The 13,175-nt window shown below is 38.8% G+C and overlaps 1 protein-coding gene across 4 annotated transcripts in view; it reads left to right on the top strand.

Moving 5' to 3' along the window:
* Nucleotides 1–13,175, top strand: part of PPP2R2A (protein phosphatase 2 regulatory subunit Balpha) — an 84,055-nt gene that overhangs the window by 49,030 nt on the left and 21,850 nt on the right. For 2 of the 4 annotated variants that reach the window (XM_031949642.1, XM_031949643.1), the window contains exon 3: nucleotides 7,927–8,024. The exons of 1 other annotated variant lie outside the window; for it this stretch is intronic. In XM_031949642.1, the coding sequence (XP_031805502.1) occupies nucleotides 7,927–8,024 (98 nt within the window). Of the gene's footprint in view, nucleotides 1–7,926; nucleotides 8,025–8,636; nucleotides 9,149–13,175 lie in introns of those variants that run through there. One more of the 4 variants, XM_031949645.1, reaches the window with a different exon arrangement.

The raw sequence follows: 13,175 nt of genomic DNA, 5'->3' as shown, positions 1-13,175 counted from the left end.
TGTATTTGTAAGTTTGGGTTTTGTATATATAATGATTTTAATAATGTAGTAGATAAATTAAAAATTTTAAGGGCTGCAATGAACAATACACTTGGCTTAGTTTTTCTCTCATCCACTTGTTGAAAGCTGTTCTTGGTTTGCTTGACAAAGATTTAGTAGTGTTGAGGGTATTATGTGTATTAAAATAGATACACATGAAAATTGCCCCTCCTATATATTTACATTGCATATGGTATTCTAATGTGCACCATAACACATACAATGTTACTTTATGGTCATGGTAGCAAATTTCATTAGCTGAATTATTGAAACATAAAACTTGTAGCTTTCCTAGTTGTTTGAGGATGAATGCTGCCAATGGAAAGTTTAAAGCATTAGTTGGACTTCTTATTAAGGGGCATTGGCTAAAGACAGCTTTAATTCTGGCGTCTTTAGGAACTTTGTGTTCCATTCTTTTTTTTTGTTTGTTTGTTTCCATGTCTAACAATGATTTGTTTTCTACTTTTCCTTTGTCTTTTTATATTTCAGATGGTTGAAAGTCATCCTTGGATATCTTATCTGTTGAAGAGAATTGCTTCTTTCCAACTTTTTATTTTCTTGACAGATGGGAAGGAGGAAGGTAGCTATATACTTCCCCTTCTCCCTGCTTGAGAGCATCTTCTTCCAGCTTCTGACTCAAACTTTTCACTTGTACTGATATCTTTCTTAGAAGATAAACTGATAAAATTGGAGAAGAAAGTAGAATTGTCTTTGCCCAAAAAGTATCAGATGCCAACAGATATGTCTATTCTACAATTTACATCTCACCTTGTTCACACTGGAGTTTTCATGAATGAAACTAGTTATCTTGTTTCCAGACTTATCTTCAGCTTTCTTAGCTTGGCATGGACTAGCTCCCATCTGCCATGCTACTTATTCTTAGCTGTTCTCAGATTGCTTTAAAATTGTATTATTCCTCCCATTCCCACCCCTCACCCCAACAGCCCTTTCACATCCCATGATGTTCATTCCTGCTTGGAATAGTCTCCTTAATTCTTCCCCTAATCTTAGGCAATCTTTAATACCAAACTCAAATGGCCTTTCAATGAAGAGTTCTGTGACTGTCTTCTCTCTCCTGGACTCATCTTTCCTCTAAATTTATAACATTTTGTTTTGTACTTCTTTACTTGTGTTGTACATGTCATACATACTCTTCTACTTGTCTGAAAAGCAAGGATCGTAGCTCTGTCAGTACTTATCAAAGGACCGCATGTAAGAAGTGTTTGAACAAATGTTGAATGAATTAAAGTTATTGGATAGAAAGCTGAATATGTAGAAATCGAGTAGGCAACAAACTAGTATTTTGACTCCTACCTCATCAATGTACTATTTTTACTCTTATTGCAATGTGCTGGCTGCATGTCTTCTGCCATGGTATTGGACAGGGGATAAGGAAAGGGTTCTCTTGCCCTATATATGCATCTTATGTCGGGATTGTCACCTGACAACTTAAAAGTACCCAAAAACCTAAATCCCAGTGGCTGCTTCAGTGTCTTCTAAACCCCAGTATCTTGAGTTAGTGGGGGAAAAAAATTAGTACAGAAACTTTGAGAGAACTAGTTTGAATTTGAAATTAAATATCTTGTGTACAGTTTGAGTATTACTCTGGCAACTGCTGTTGTAACTGTGTGTCTTTTAGTGAGGCCATTCTACCCATCTTAGTCTGCTGCCGTCCAACAGTGTGGAATGGTGAGAAGTTATTGTGTAAGCAGTTAATTTGCTTTTTTTTTTTTTTTTTTTTTTTTAAGTAATGGTAGGCAGGTCTGGCTTTGTGCTTCCAGAGGCATGTATTTGCTATAGAAATTACTACAAGTGATATTGCCACTGACTTTCCATCACCCTATTAAATTGTTTGGCCTTGAGCTCTGATACATACAAAAATAAAATAGAGATAGGATGATAACTAAAAACAATAACTAAATTTTACATATCTAATATCTTGGATTTAATATTTTGGAAGAAATCTTCAGGAATATTCTTTTTCTTCACTTTATCTGAATTATAATTTAAATCATTTGTATCTTTATTTTCCCCTGTTTTTAGCTACTATATTATTTTCCTCCTGCCCTTCATCTTTTTTTAAGAAGAATAAAAATATCAAAATATCAATTATATTGAAAATTGTCTAGTTACTACCTGATATGTATTACTTCCTTCATTGATTCCTTCATTTTGCATTTAATTTTCTCCTAGCTGAGAATGAGGAAACCTAAACCAATCTTTTGTCATTAATAATTATGTAACTAATTTTGGTAATTTCTGTGCTTTATTTTCTTCATTTATAAAATAAAATGGTTGACCTCTAGGAATATTAAGACCTTTCCAATTCCCCAAATCTGCTTTTATGTTCTTTTCTCTCTAGCACATTGTAATTGGTTTTTGTTTTTTGCTGAGGCAATTGGGGTTAAGGGACTTGCCCTGGGTCACACAGCTAGGAAGTGTTAAGTATCTGTGGCCAGATTTGAACTCAGGTTCTCCTGACTTCAAGTACTCTTATCTACTGCTCCACCTAGCTGCCCCGTAATTGGGTTTTTGAAGCCCCTATTAGGCTTTATTTTAAACCTCAGGATAAAGGACTTTACTGAGAGATTCTGTAATATTTATAAAACTGGAATAATAGCACTAACCTCCCATGATTGTTGTTTGGATAAAATATGCTAAAGTCTGTAAGGTTGAAGCTGGAGCTTCTCCTGATTCTGGAGGTTCCATCAGTAAGGAAGGGGCCTCAGAGTAGGTACTCGTGTCTCCATGCAGGTGTCTGTATAGTTTTGTCTTCCATATTGAGACTTAATTTGGATTCTTTATTAGCAGACAGAAGAGTTGTGTTCACATGTCTTAGAATGAGCTCCCCAGCTGGTCCTGGGAATATTGGGAATGGCTCGGGGCCCCAGGGACAGTAAACCCCCACCCCCACCCCCCTACCCCCAGGGTTGGAGTGGCTTGGCCCAGAACTGCTTTCCAGCTTCCTGAGGCTGATTACTCATCTGATCTCCTCAGTTTACCCCCAGTTCCTGAAACTCACTAATGTGGATGTCCAGGTCTAGTCAGAATTCTTGGGGAGCTTTGAGAAGCCCAGGTCGAATATGTTGGGCCAAGAGGAGCTCGAATTTGAATGGGCCAAAGAGAACTGGAGGCATTCCGGTCACGGAGAAGACTTGGGATCTGATCTTCTTGTGCCATTGGGCGATGTTCAGGAGTACAGTGAAGAAAACAGTCCTGTGTGTCCAGGAGTCAGTTTTGGAATATGAGACTGCCTAGAATGGGAAGGCTGTGTTTTAACATGACACTTTGAAGAAGGTAGTTTCTGGGAAGGGGAGCAGCTCATGTAGGCAAAGCTCATGGTTGTTGAGATCAGCTGAACTAATAGGTAAGGGTAGACATAGGGATCTTTCTATCCCAAAGAAACATCATTCAGAATCATTTTTCAATGTTTGTAGGTGAAATAGAAATTAATAGTCAGAACTGCTGGTTAAGGAGCAATCCATAAATACCAGTTTGTTTAGAATTATGACTAGTATGAATAGTTCAACCTCAAGAAAATTCGCAAAAATACGAGATGTATTTAGTGTATGGATGAACTATATGGAAACAAAACAACTTTTACATTTAAAAGTTACATTGGCTTTTTTAGTGTTTCTGGGAGCAAATAATTCAAATGTTACAAGTCATAACCTAATATTATTAAAATATGACTACCTCTTACACACACACACACACACACACACACACACACCATTTCCCAAATCCTATTCATTACTTCTTCCTTAAACTATTGCAAAATAGGCTTCCAATCCGTTCTTTTCTCTTCCCCATACACTGCCCCATCTAAGTGAGCCACTTAAGTGTTTTATGTACAGATTTGGGAGATCTCTCTGTTCAGAATCCTTTAATGACTTTTTATTGCCTTAGCCTGGCAGCCAGACTCCTCCACATCAGTTTGTGTCCTGCATGTCTATTTCTCGCCCCTGGGCACTTTCCTTGCCCATCTCTGTCCTGGCCATTGCTTACATTGTGGTTCATGCCCCCGTGTTCAGTCTGTACCTGGAACAGGAGGACTGCTTTTCTCCTGAAGCCTTGCTTTTCCCTCAGTTGGTGAGGATTCTTCCCATCTCTCTTGGGCCTAACATGGGCCCCTTATTTATGAGCTGGTGGCAAAGCAAAATAGGGTTTCAGACTCAAGTCAAGAGGAGCTGGTATGAAACCCACGGCACTGCGTGATGGCAGACCTCCTCCTGATATCTCCATTTCCTCAAAGTAAATGAGAGGGCTCGACTCAACCTTGGGGTCTTTTCCAGCTTGAAATGGTGATCCTGTGATATCGAGATCTTGGCACTTTCCTTGATCAATGACATTAATGCCATGGGTTTGATTATCTGTGAAAACTTCCGTGTGTGTTCCGTGTCTGATTCCCTTCCTAACTGTTCCCTCCAGCAGTTTGTTGGGCTTTTCTGCTTGTATTTCTCTCCATAAAGCAATATGTTGAAAGCCCCGAGTCCTTATCTCTCACCCTCATCTTTCTTTCCATCTGCTGAACTTTCCTCTTTGTGTTGAGCGTCCTACAGTCAGGATGCTGCCTCTCACTTCTCTTTTTCACTCACTTCTGTAATCCAGTCTAGGGTCTTCCCCTCGTTTCTCTTGTGGCCCCTCATACTGCCACTTCTCCAGGTCCAGACCTCATGTCTGTTGCCTGTACTTTCTCTGCAGGACAGTCCATCTTCCATCCACTGTATTGCATTCTAAGATGGCATTAATATTTTGGGATGTCCTGTCCCGTTTCTCATTCAAACTGAGGCTGTGTTATTAAACTCTCAAATCATCTTGTAATAAGAAAAGCATCACCTATGCAACTTCTGCCATTTTGCAATTTTTTTTTTTTTTTTAACCCAAGTTGGGGTCTGTTTCCATTTCATCTTTGAATCCTAGCATAGTGCCTGGCACTGGTAGGTCATTAATAAATGCTTATGGATCTCATTAATAGAGACCTGCCCTCCTTTCTCCTCCCCTCCCAAACACTTCCCATGGCATCTTCAGAGAGCAGCTTACTGAGCTTCCTCATCCTTCTCCCTTAAATTCTTCCAAGAAGGTCTCTGCAGTCTGAGATTCTGCACCATCTATTGTTAATCCAAGGGCACTATACCAGTGTAAGCTTGAACTAGCTAGCCATTTTCCCTGCTCTGGAGACTAGCTCATCACCTCTTCCAAGTCATAGATTTTCCCAATGAAATGTTTTGTACCACTTGTTATATACAACCATCTTTTATGCAAATTGATAGATGAGAAAATATTTATTCAGCACTGACTTTGTTCTAGACATGTTTCGAAGTACCATTGCAAACTCAAGTAGTTTATGTTCTTGTAGGACAGGAAGTAGTAACTCTTTTGGACTCTGACTCCTTCAGCAGTCTGGTGAAACCTTTTGGACACGTCAGAACAATGTTTTTATAGAATAAAATATGTGGGATTACAAAGGAAACCAATTACATTGAGAGATGATTATCAAAATACTGAAAAACAAAACAAGACAAAAACACCTCACATACCCCCGAGTCTTATAATAAAGGGAGGCAGCAGCAATGGGTAGTTGGTGGCCAGAAAAGGGAGTTTTGTGGCAGAAAGTCACCTGAATAATGAGTCGAACCCTAGGCAGCTGGGGTAATGCAGCACTGCCTTGCAGGGTGTTTTAACAGTAAGAGATAGGAATGGGGAGAATCGACTTGTGGGGGGGGGGCGAAGTGGCAGGGGCCTGGGCAAGTGTCGGCTTCATGGGACAGGCCAAAGGGAAGGCTGCTGGCACCTGTCGGACGCACCCCTTGGGGGTGAGCGCTAGGGCTGAGTCTGGACCAGGGGGTGCTTTCAGGGGAAGAGGGGGTGGCTGTCCAGGCAGGACTTGGTCTGGCCGATAAAATGCTGCAACCCACGGGATTTCTTCCAGCCCCTTGGTTTGCCTTTAGTTAAAAAAAAAATACTGATTAGCATCTCACTTATGTGGTGGTTTTATACAGGACTCCTTTCTCAGCAAACTACTTTCTTAAAGAAGGAAATCACTTAAGCCACACCTCTTGCCCTCACCCAGTAATAATGGTTTTATCATATTCTCACAGCACCTTCTTGTTGTTGGCTACCTTCATATTTCAGTTGGTCCTCACAGCCATCCTTGGAAGTAAATGCTATTATTTTCCCATTCTATAGATGAGGACACTGAGTGGTTAAATGTCGTTCAGGGTCACATAGATAGGAAGTTCCGAAGTTGCATTTGATCTGGACTTCTTGATACTTGATTTCAGCACTAGCTACTTCACACCTGGCTGCCTCTGTCTAGGCAAATCGAACCCTAGCTTTTGCTAGAGATCACTTTTTCAATCAAAAATGGAACTTTAGCAAGGAAGTGAGGAGGAGCCGGCCTGTCTCTGGCTGGCTTCTGTGCTTGGGGCACACTCTCTGCTTTCGGCTGGCTTCTAGATAAAATCTCTTCTTCCTGATCCTAGGATGTTTGTGCCTTCCCTGCTTGCATATTGTGTGCCACTTAACACAGGACTTCTTTTTTGGCCTTTCTTTATATACTTAATGCTTAATTGTGCCTGGTACGCAGTAGGTGCTTAATAAATGCTTGTTGATTGACAACTGTGGCATAAAAAGACATAGATGAAATAGTCCTTAACAGGCTTGTGTTAGAAGACATAAACTGGTATCTCAAAACTGAGTTTGGGTTAAAATACTGCTCCATATTAGGATTTTGTGTGGTAGTATCAAGTTAGAAATGTATTCATTTAAGTATTCCACAATGATACTGATTACCTGGCATTGTAGGAAAAGTCCCAGTTTGCAGTGTTTGCTACCACCCCCCCTCCCATTACACTAAACATATATTTGACAGAAAATATGAAAATTGCCCCCAAAATTATTTCCTGCTAGAAATATAGGGAACAGAGTTTATATTGATTTTTATAGGACACCAGTACATTTCTTTTTTGTATGACTACTTTATCCTAGAGAATTTGTTTAAATAACATCTGGTGAATAAGTTTGCCTAGCCTTCAGTAATAATTTTTTCATGGTGATACTTGATTCTTTGCTTTAGAATTTCCCTTCATTGTGAGATTAACTGTTACTTGGGGGAAGAGAGCAATAATTACCTTATTTGAACTTAGCTCTGAAACCGGCTGTTGCTTTTGGATGTAATTTGACTACCAGTTCCACCGGCCCCTGCATTTGTGTACTTACACATTAGGAGAGAGCCCACCTAAATGATTGATTGCCTTGGATTTTGATGATCTTTTCTAATTTCTGATTGAGTCAGTAAATTAGAAATTTCCTTGGGTTTCCCTTGTAGAACTTTGCTGAATTCATGTGAATGTAGGAAAAAGGAGTCAGAAGGTAGAGAGCTAGGTGGCACGGTGGATGGAGCAATAGGTCTAGAGAAGGGAGTGGCAAACTCTAGTGTCTCTGCCAAGAAAACTCTTAGGGGGTCATGAAGAATTGGACATAATTGAACAGCAACAAGATTTTTTAAGTGTAAAATATCATCCTTTATTTCCATGAACATAAAACACAACTTGAATTCTTAGTTCTTCTAAATAGAAAGGTTTTTTTTTTTTTTAACTTTATTCATACAGATCAGACACTTAGAAATAAGTTTATGTAACATACATTATTTATGTTTTTAGTTACAAACAGAATCATAAGATGATTTACTTGGGGAGAATGTTTTTGATGGTTGGAGTTGACAGTTTCTACCTAAACTTAGATCTTCAGAATTCTTTGTAATTGCTTCTTGATATTGGATTGTGAGTAAATGTTTTTCTTTTTAAAAGTATTTTCTGTGACTGAGAGATATGTGGCTTAATCAGGAAAGAAGCACTGACATTTTATTTCTTTTTGGTTATACAGCAGATATAATTTCTACAGTAGAATTTAACCATTCTGGAGAATTGCTAGCAACAGGAGATAAAGGAGGTAGAGTCGTCATCTTCCAACAGGAGCAGGAGGTGAGTCCTTCAAGTTTAACCTTGAATCCCCTGGATTAGAGCTGTTGCCAGTAGATCCATTTAGATCTATTGGGAAGAGATTTGTCTGCAAGAGCAAATAACCACATTAATAATAACACAGGGTGTCTTAAGATTTGCAAAACCCTTCATAAAGCCCTTCAATATAGATTGAATCCTTTGCTCTGTTTGGCATAGACCAAACATTTCAAGCAGATGGCTTAGCATTTTCGTCCATTGTTGCTTTTAAAAATTTTTTTTTTTACAAGTGTCTTGGGAAAATTGGTTAAAAGAACTATGTTGTTTGAACTCCTACTCTTGAGGCCTTCCCTCATTAAAATTGTCTCTTTTTTCTTAGAGAATTATGGGCCAGCCTCTTCTACGCTCTGCTTTGAGGAAGTAGCAGATTAAATCAAAAGGGCTGCCTCTTTTAGTCCTGTCAGAGCATTTTAAACTTTCCATTGATTACCGGTGTTGAAGTGCCTGTTGCTTGATATTTGTACTTGGGAAAAAATGGAGCATTTAAATTGGATTCTGTTTCTTTTACTAATTCTGGCACCACTCAGAACCATTTTTGCCAAATATTTTTTTCAAAGTGGAGTTTGCTATTAGACCATTCTTCAAATTTGGTATTATAGAGTAGATAACTTTAAAATCATATGTTGTGACTGAAAGATGTGGATAGAATGTGCAGTGCTTAATAGATTTGGGGTTTTCTGATAAGATTTCCCACTGAAATGTTGCATATACTTAGTTGAATTCACCTTGTTTTCCCCTTGATCCTGTCCTCCCCATTTGCAGACCAGAAGTAAAGCTTGGCCAGTTTATTAAGCCATAGACACTACCCCAAGGTCCCTGGGCATTCTCTACTCTCTGGTCCAACTCTGATGTTGGAGGTTCATAATTAGGTGGTCTTGATTAAGTTGGACAAGGGATATTGAAAGCTGCTAGAATCTGATTCAGTTAAAATTCTAGAGTAGAGGTTTTAAAAGCTTGGGAAATTCCTTATGGAAATCAAGAACGTGGTAATAATACTACTACTTTGCACTTCTATAGCGCCTTTGACCTGAGGATCTCAAAGTGCTTTACAAACACTAATGAATTAATCCTCACAACACCCCAGTGAGGTAGGTAACTCCATGTTAAAAGAAATGATTGATAGTGTCTGATAGATACACAAAACACCAAGGATATTTATAATTTTCTTTTGAACTGGCCTTGGCAGAAGAAAAGAAAGAATTTTATTTGGGCTAGTATCTAGGGGCTGATTTTTTTAATTTAATCTTTTACCCCTCTCTTCTTTCTCTACATGAGTTTTGAATTAGTTGAAATCTTGAGAATAAATATAATTAATGATGTTTTCCTCTTGTTCATTTTGTTATTTTTCTCTTAAGAATGCTGTATTACTGGCTAACACAGGCTCATGAGTTTAAAAGAAGTTTAAATGACAGTCTTGTGTTGTTTGTCCTTAAAAATAAGTAACTAATTATAAGCTTGGTTAGAAGATTTTCACATCAAAATGAGGTCATTTTCACATGTGGAAGAAATTTTAACTAAGGTTCCTTAGAATTTAATGAAATGTTTCTTCTTTTAAAAGAATGAGTTAAATTTTAAAATTATGATTAATTTTATTTGCACAAGTCTGCTATACTGAAATTAAGAAGCATTGGCATTTTTATAAGACCTTGGAATACTTAGGAAAATCCCTAAGTCAGAATATTATGTAAAAGAAGTTGTTTACTTTGTGTGTTTTTCTAGACCTCTTTCTGTTCAAATATTGTAAAGAGATACTATGATAGGCACTTGGATCAAAAGAAAGAATCCAAATCACCATTTTCTGGAAGAGCGTTCCATTGGTGGAGATTAACTCACACTAGACTTAATTGGGAATATACATTTGTCTCTTTGAAAAAATGATAGTTGAAAGACATTGGTTACACCTGAATATATTTCTCTGCTCTGAAATTTGATCTTGCTGTTCATGTTTATCACTTCAGGTAGATTTTAAGTCATGATTTTCCAGGGGACCTTTTGTAGTCCTGGAATCACATTTTTTCCTTCTTCTTTGCTTGTGTGACCCCTAGACAAGGAGCTGTACTCTTTGCATTGACTCCAAGATGGTTCTCCGAATACTCTCTTGTGTTCTAGTGAAGAATGGCATACCATTTCAAATGACAAAGGAATGAAAATCCCTTTTAACAAAGATGATCTTATTTGAAAATAAATCATATAATCAAATCAAATTTTTACTTGGCTTGCAATATAAACTTGGTTTTCCTGGCTGTTTTAAGACAAAAATGGCAGAATATCTCCAAATTACCAACTGAATATAGTTTGTCATAAGTGTCCATAGTAATTCCCTCCACTCTGAGGGCTCTCCTCACTTCTATTACTTTGTGAAACAAATATATATCTTAGTGTATTGTGTTAAGGATTAATAGACTGATTATAATAACCTTTTTACTGTCATCTTAAAAAAAAATTCAGCTCTCTGATGCTTTTTTTTTTCCCTCCCAAACATTTTTCACCTTACTCCAGCCTCCCAATCTTTGATTTAATATTGGGAATTGGGTTTGGGCTCCTCATTATTAAGTATTTTGTTTTCTGTCCAGGCTCTCCTTAAATTTATGTTCTTTAGACAGTGAACTTCAACTGTAGGTTCCCCATTCTTCAACATATGCCAAGAGAGCCTTGGAAGACCATCCATAAAAGCTGGAAAAGCAATCTCTGCTAGAGAATTCAAACTAGATTTGTAGATGATTTCTAAGGCCCCTTTCTCTTCTGCAATAATGAAATTATTTTGGTCTCCCACAAGAGAAAACAATTTTTTTTTTTTTTTTTTTTTTGCCTTCCACCACCCCAGATGAGATATTTGAAGTTGTTGAATTCCCTTGTGTAGTCTAAAGGAGATTCTGATCTTCTGAATCTTCCATTCATCTTTTTATAAGATAGGGCTTCCTTCCACCCGACCAAAAGATGGTGTTCAGATGATTAATTATTTATCAAATGTTCTTTTTCTACCTGTTTTCCCCTAAAGTGATTTGGAGGAAAACCTGTTGACTACAGAATCAGTCTCTACATTCAAATCTAGTTTCTGATTCTCCTTTGATGACTTTGGACCTTTTTAAATTGAGGAGGTTGAACGAGCTGACCTTAAAAACTCCATATGTTGCTGTTCAGTAATTTCTGACTCTGTTGACCCCATTTGGGGTTTTCTTGGCAAAAATATTGGACTGGTTTGCCCTTCTCCAGGTCATTTGATAGATGAGGGAACTGAGGCAAAGGAGATGAAGTTATGGGCCCATTTGCCAGTTAGCTAGTGAGTGTCTTGAGATTTGAATTTGGGAAGGGGGGGGGGGGGGGGCGGTGGGAGGTGGACCTGATGTACTGGAGTTCATACAGTAAGAAGTCCTGCCAGAGGATGATCTTGTAGATCTGCACAGAATAGAGCACACTTGCATTCATTTCTTCTATAGAAAATCACTAATATTCTCCCAACAACCATGTTGGCTGTCATTGGGTTCATTCCCAGCAAACCGAATACAGAGTGATGGCTCCCTTTCCCTCATTCCAGCCACCCCATTCTTCTATAGGCTGGTTACCCTGTACTGGATCCACTTCAAGTCGTGGTCACCCTCTCTCCAGTGCAGAGACCAGAAATGTGTGATAAAGGATCAAGAGAGGAGGGCGACTGGCAGGGTCAGAGACTGGAGAGAAGAGGAGAAGAATGACCACTGAACAACTGTCGCTGAATTGGGCAGTGGCAGTGAGGGGTCCCCCTCCCCTGTGCTATGCCATGGATTCAATGAGCCTTTCTATGCTGATGATCCTCAGATCTTTATTCTTCCCTAGATACTTTAAACTCAGTCAGTGAAGAACTGTTGCCCATCTCTTCCCTTCTCTTTGCCTCCTCAGGCTTCCTCTTTGTTTGCTAATGTGATAGCTCACCCTGTCACTATGGAGGGTGGCAGCATGCTTCTTCTCAGGCAGGTTGGACAGGGAGAGTGTTGTTCTTTATGGCTCTCTCTCTGCCACTGGCTCCAGTCTGGCTTTTATCTTCCTCACATCTCTGACCTGGACCACCTTCTTTCTTCTGACACTGCCCCCATCTTGGTTTAAGCCAGACTTGGGTTATTCTCTACCTCAAGCTCTCCCTACTCCAGTCTATTCCCTATTCAGCTGTTACAATGATCTTCCTAAAGTACAGGTCTGCCAGCGGGTTCCCTGTCACCATCAGGATCAAAGATATAATTCTTTGGCATTCAAAGCCCCTCATAACTTGTCTCCTGCATGCTCTCTGGGGTGCCCCCTCCCCTTTTATTTTTTATTATGTGACTTGGGCCTTCTTTTCTCTTTAACATGATACTCTTCTCTCTCAAAAATTTTTCCTGGCTCTCTCCCCCATGACTAGAATACTTTCCTTCCTCTCCACCTTGTAACTTTCTGCAAAATCCCACCTTCGATAAGAAGCCTTTTCTAAGCTTGTACCTCCCTTGGGAGATGGCCTCTGACCTATCTGGTCTGTAGTTTGTTTGAATAGTCTGTGTGTTGTCTTGCCCCTTCCCCCCCTGTAGAGGGTGAGCTCCCTGAGAAAAGTGTCTTTTGCATTCCTTTTTACCCCCAGTACTTAGCAGTGACTGGCACCTAGTGCAAGTGCTTCTCAAAACTCAAGTGCCAGATCCTCCTGCCTTATTTATATATTAACACAGATATGGTTATTTAATAGTTCCTGCCATTTCTGTAAGTCTTCACTTATCTGGCATCCTTGGATAATGAATTTTCCAGGAGATTGAAGTTTAGTCTATTAAATGTCAATCTGTTGTTTTAAACCATTTTTGTGATAGTATTTTATAAATATTTTATACTTTGTAAGTGTAATTGAATCTCTTCTCAATGACTGTCACAATGAAGTTGGTTGCTTTCTACTCTAGTCCATAAAGTGCAAGCATCTGCTTAAGTAGCTCTAGAGTCTCCAAAATCCATTTTACTTTTCTATTTGGATTCTATTATGGTCAGAAAAATGAGCCACAATTGAGAATTTTGTGTTTGATAAGAGATTCTAGAAAGTCCTGAAGGTTCAAATTTTGCAGGGTTGTGACAACTGCTGGGGAAATTAACCCAAAGAAGGTGAAGTGTTTTGTTATAAGTAATCTA

The sequence above is a fragment of the Sarcophilus harrisii genome, chromosome 2 (assembly GCF_902635505.1).
Source record: "Sarcophilus harrisii chromosome 2, mSarHar1.11, whole genome shotgun sequence".
NCBI classification, from domain to species: domain Eukaryota; kingdom Metazoa; phylum Chordata; class Mammalia; order Dasyuromorphia; family Dasyuridae; genus Sarcophilus; species Sarcophilus harrisii.
The sequence above is the reverse complement of the archived record's forward strand: the minus strand, read 5'-3'. Positions and strand labels throughout refer to the sequence as shown.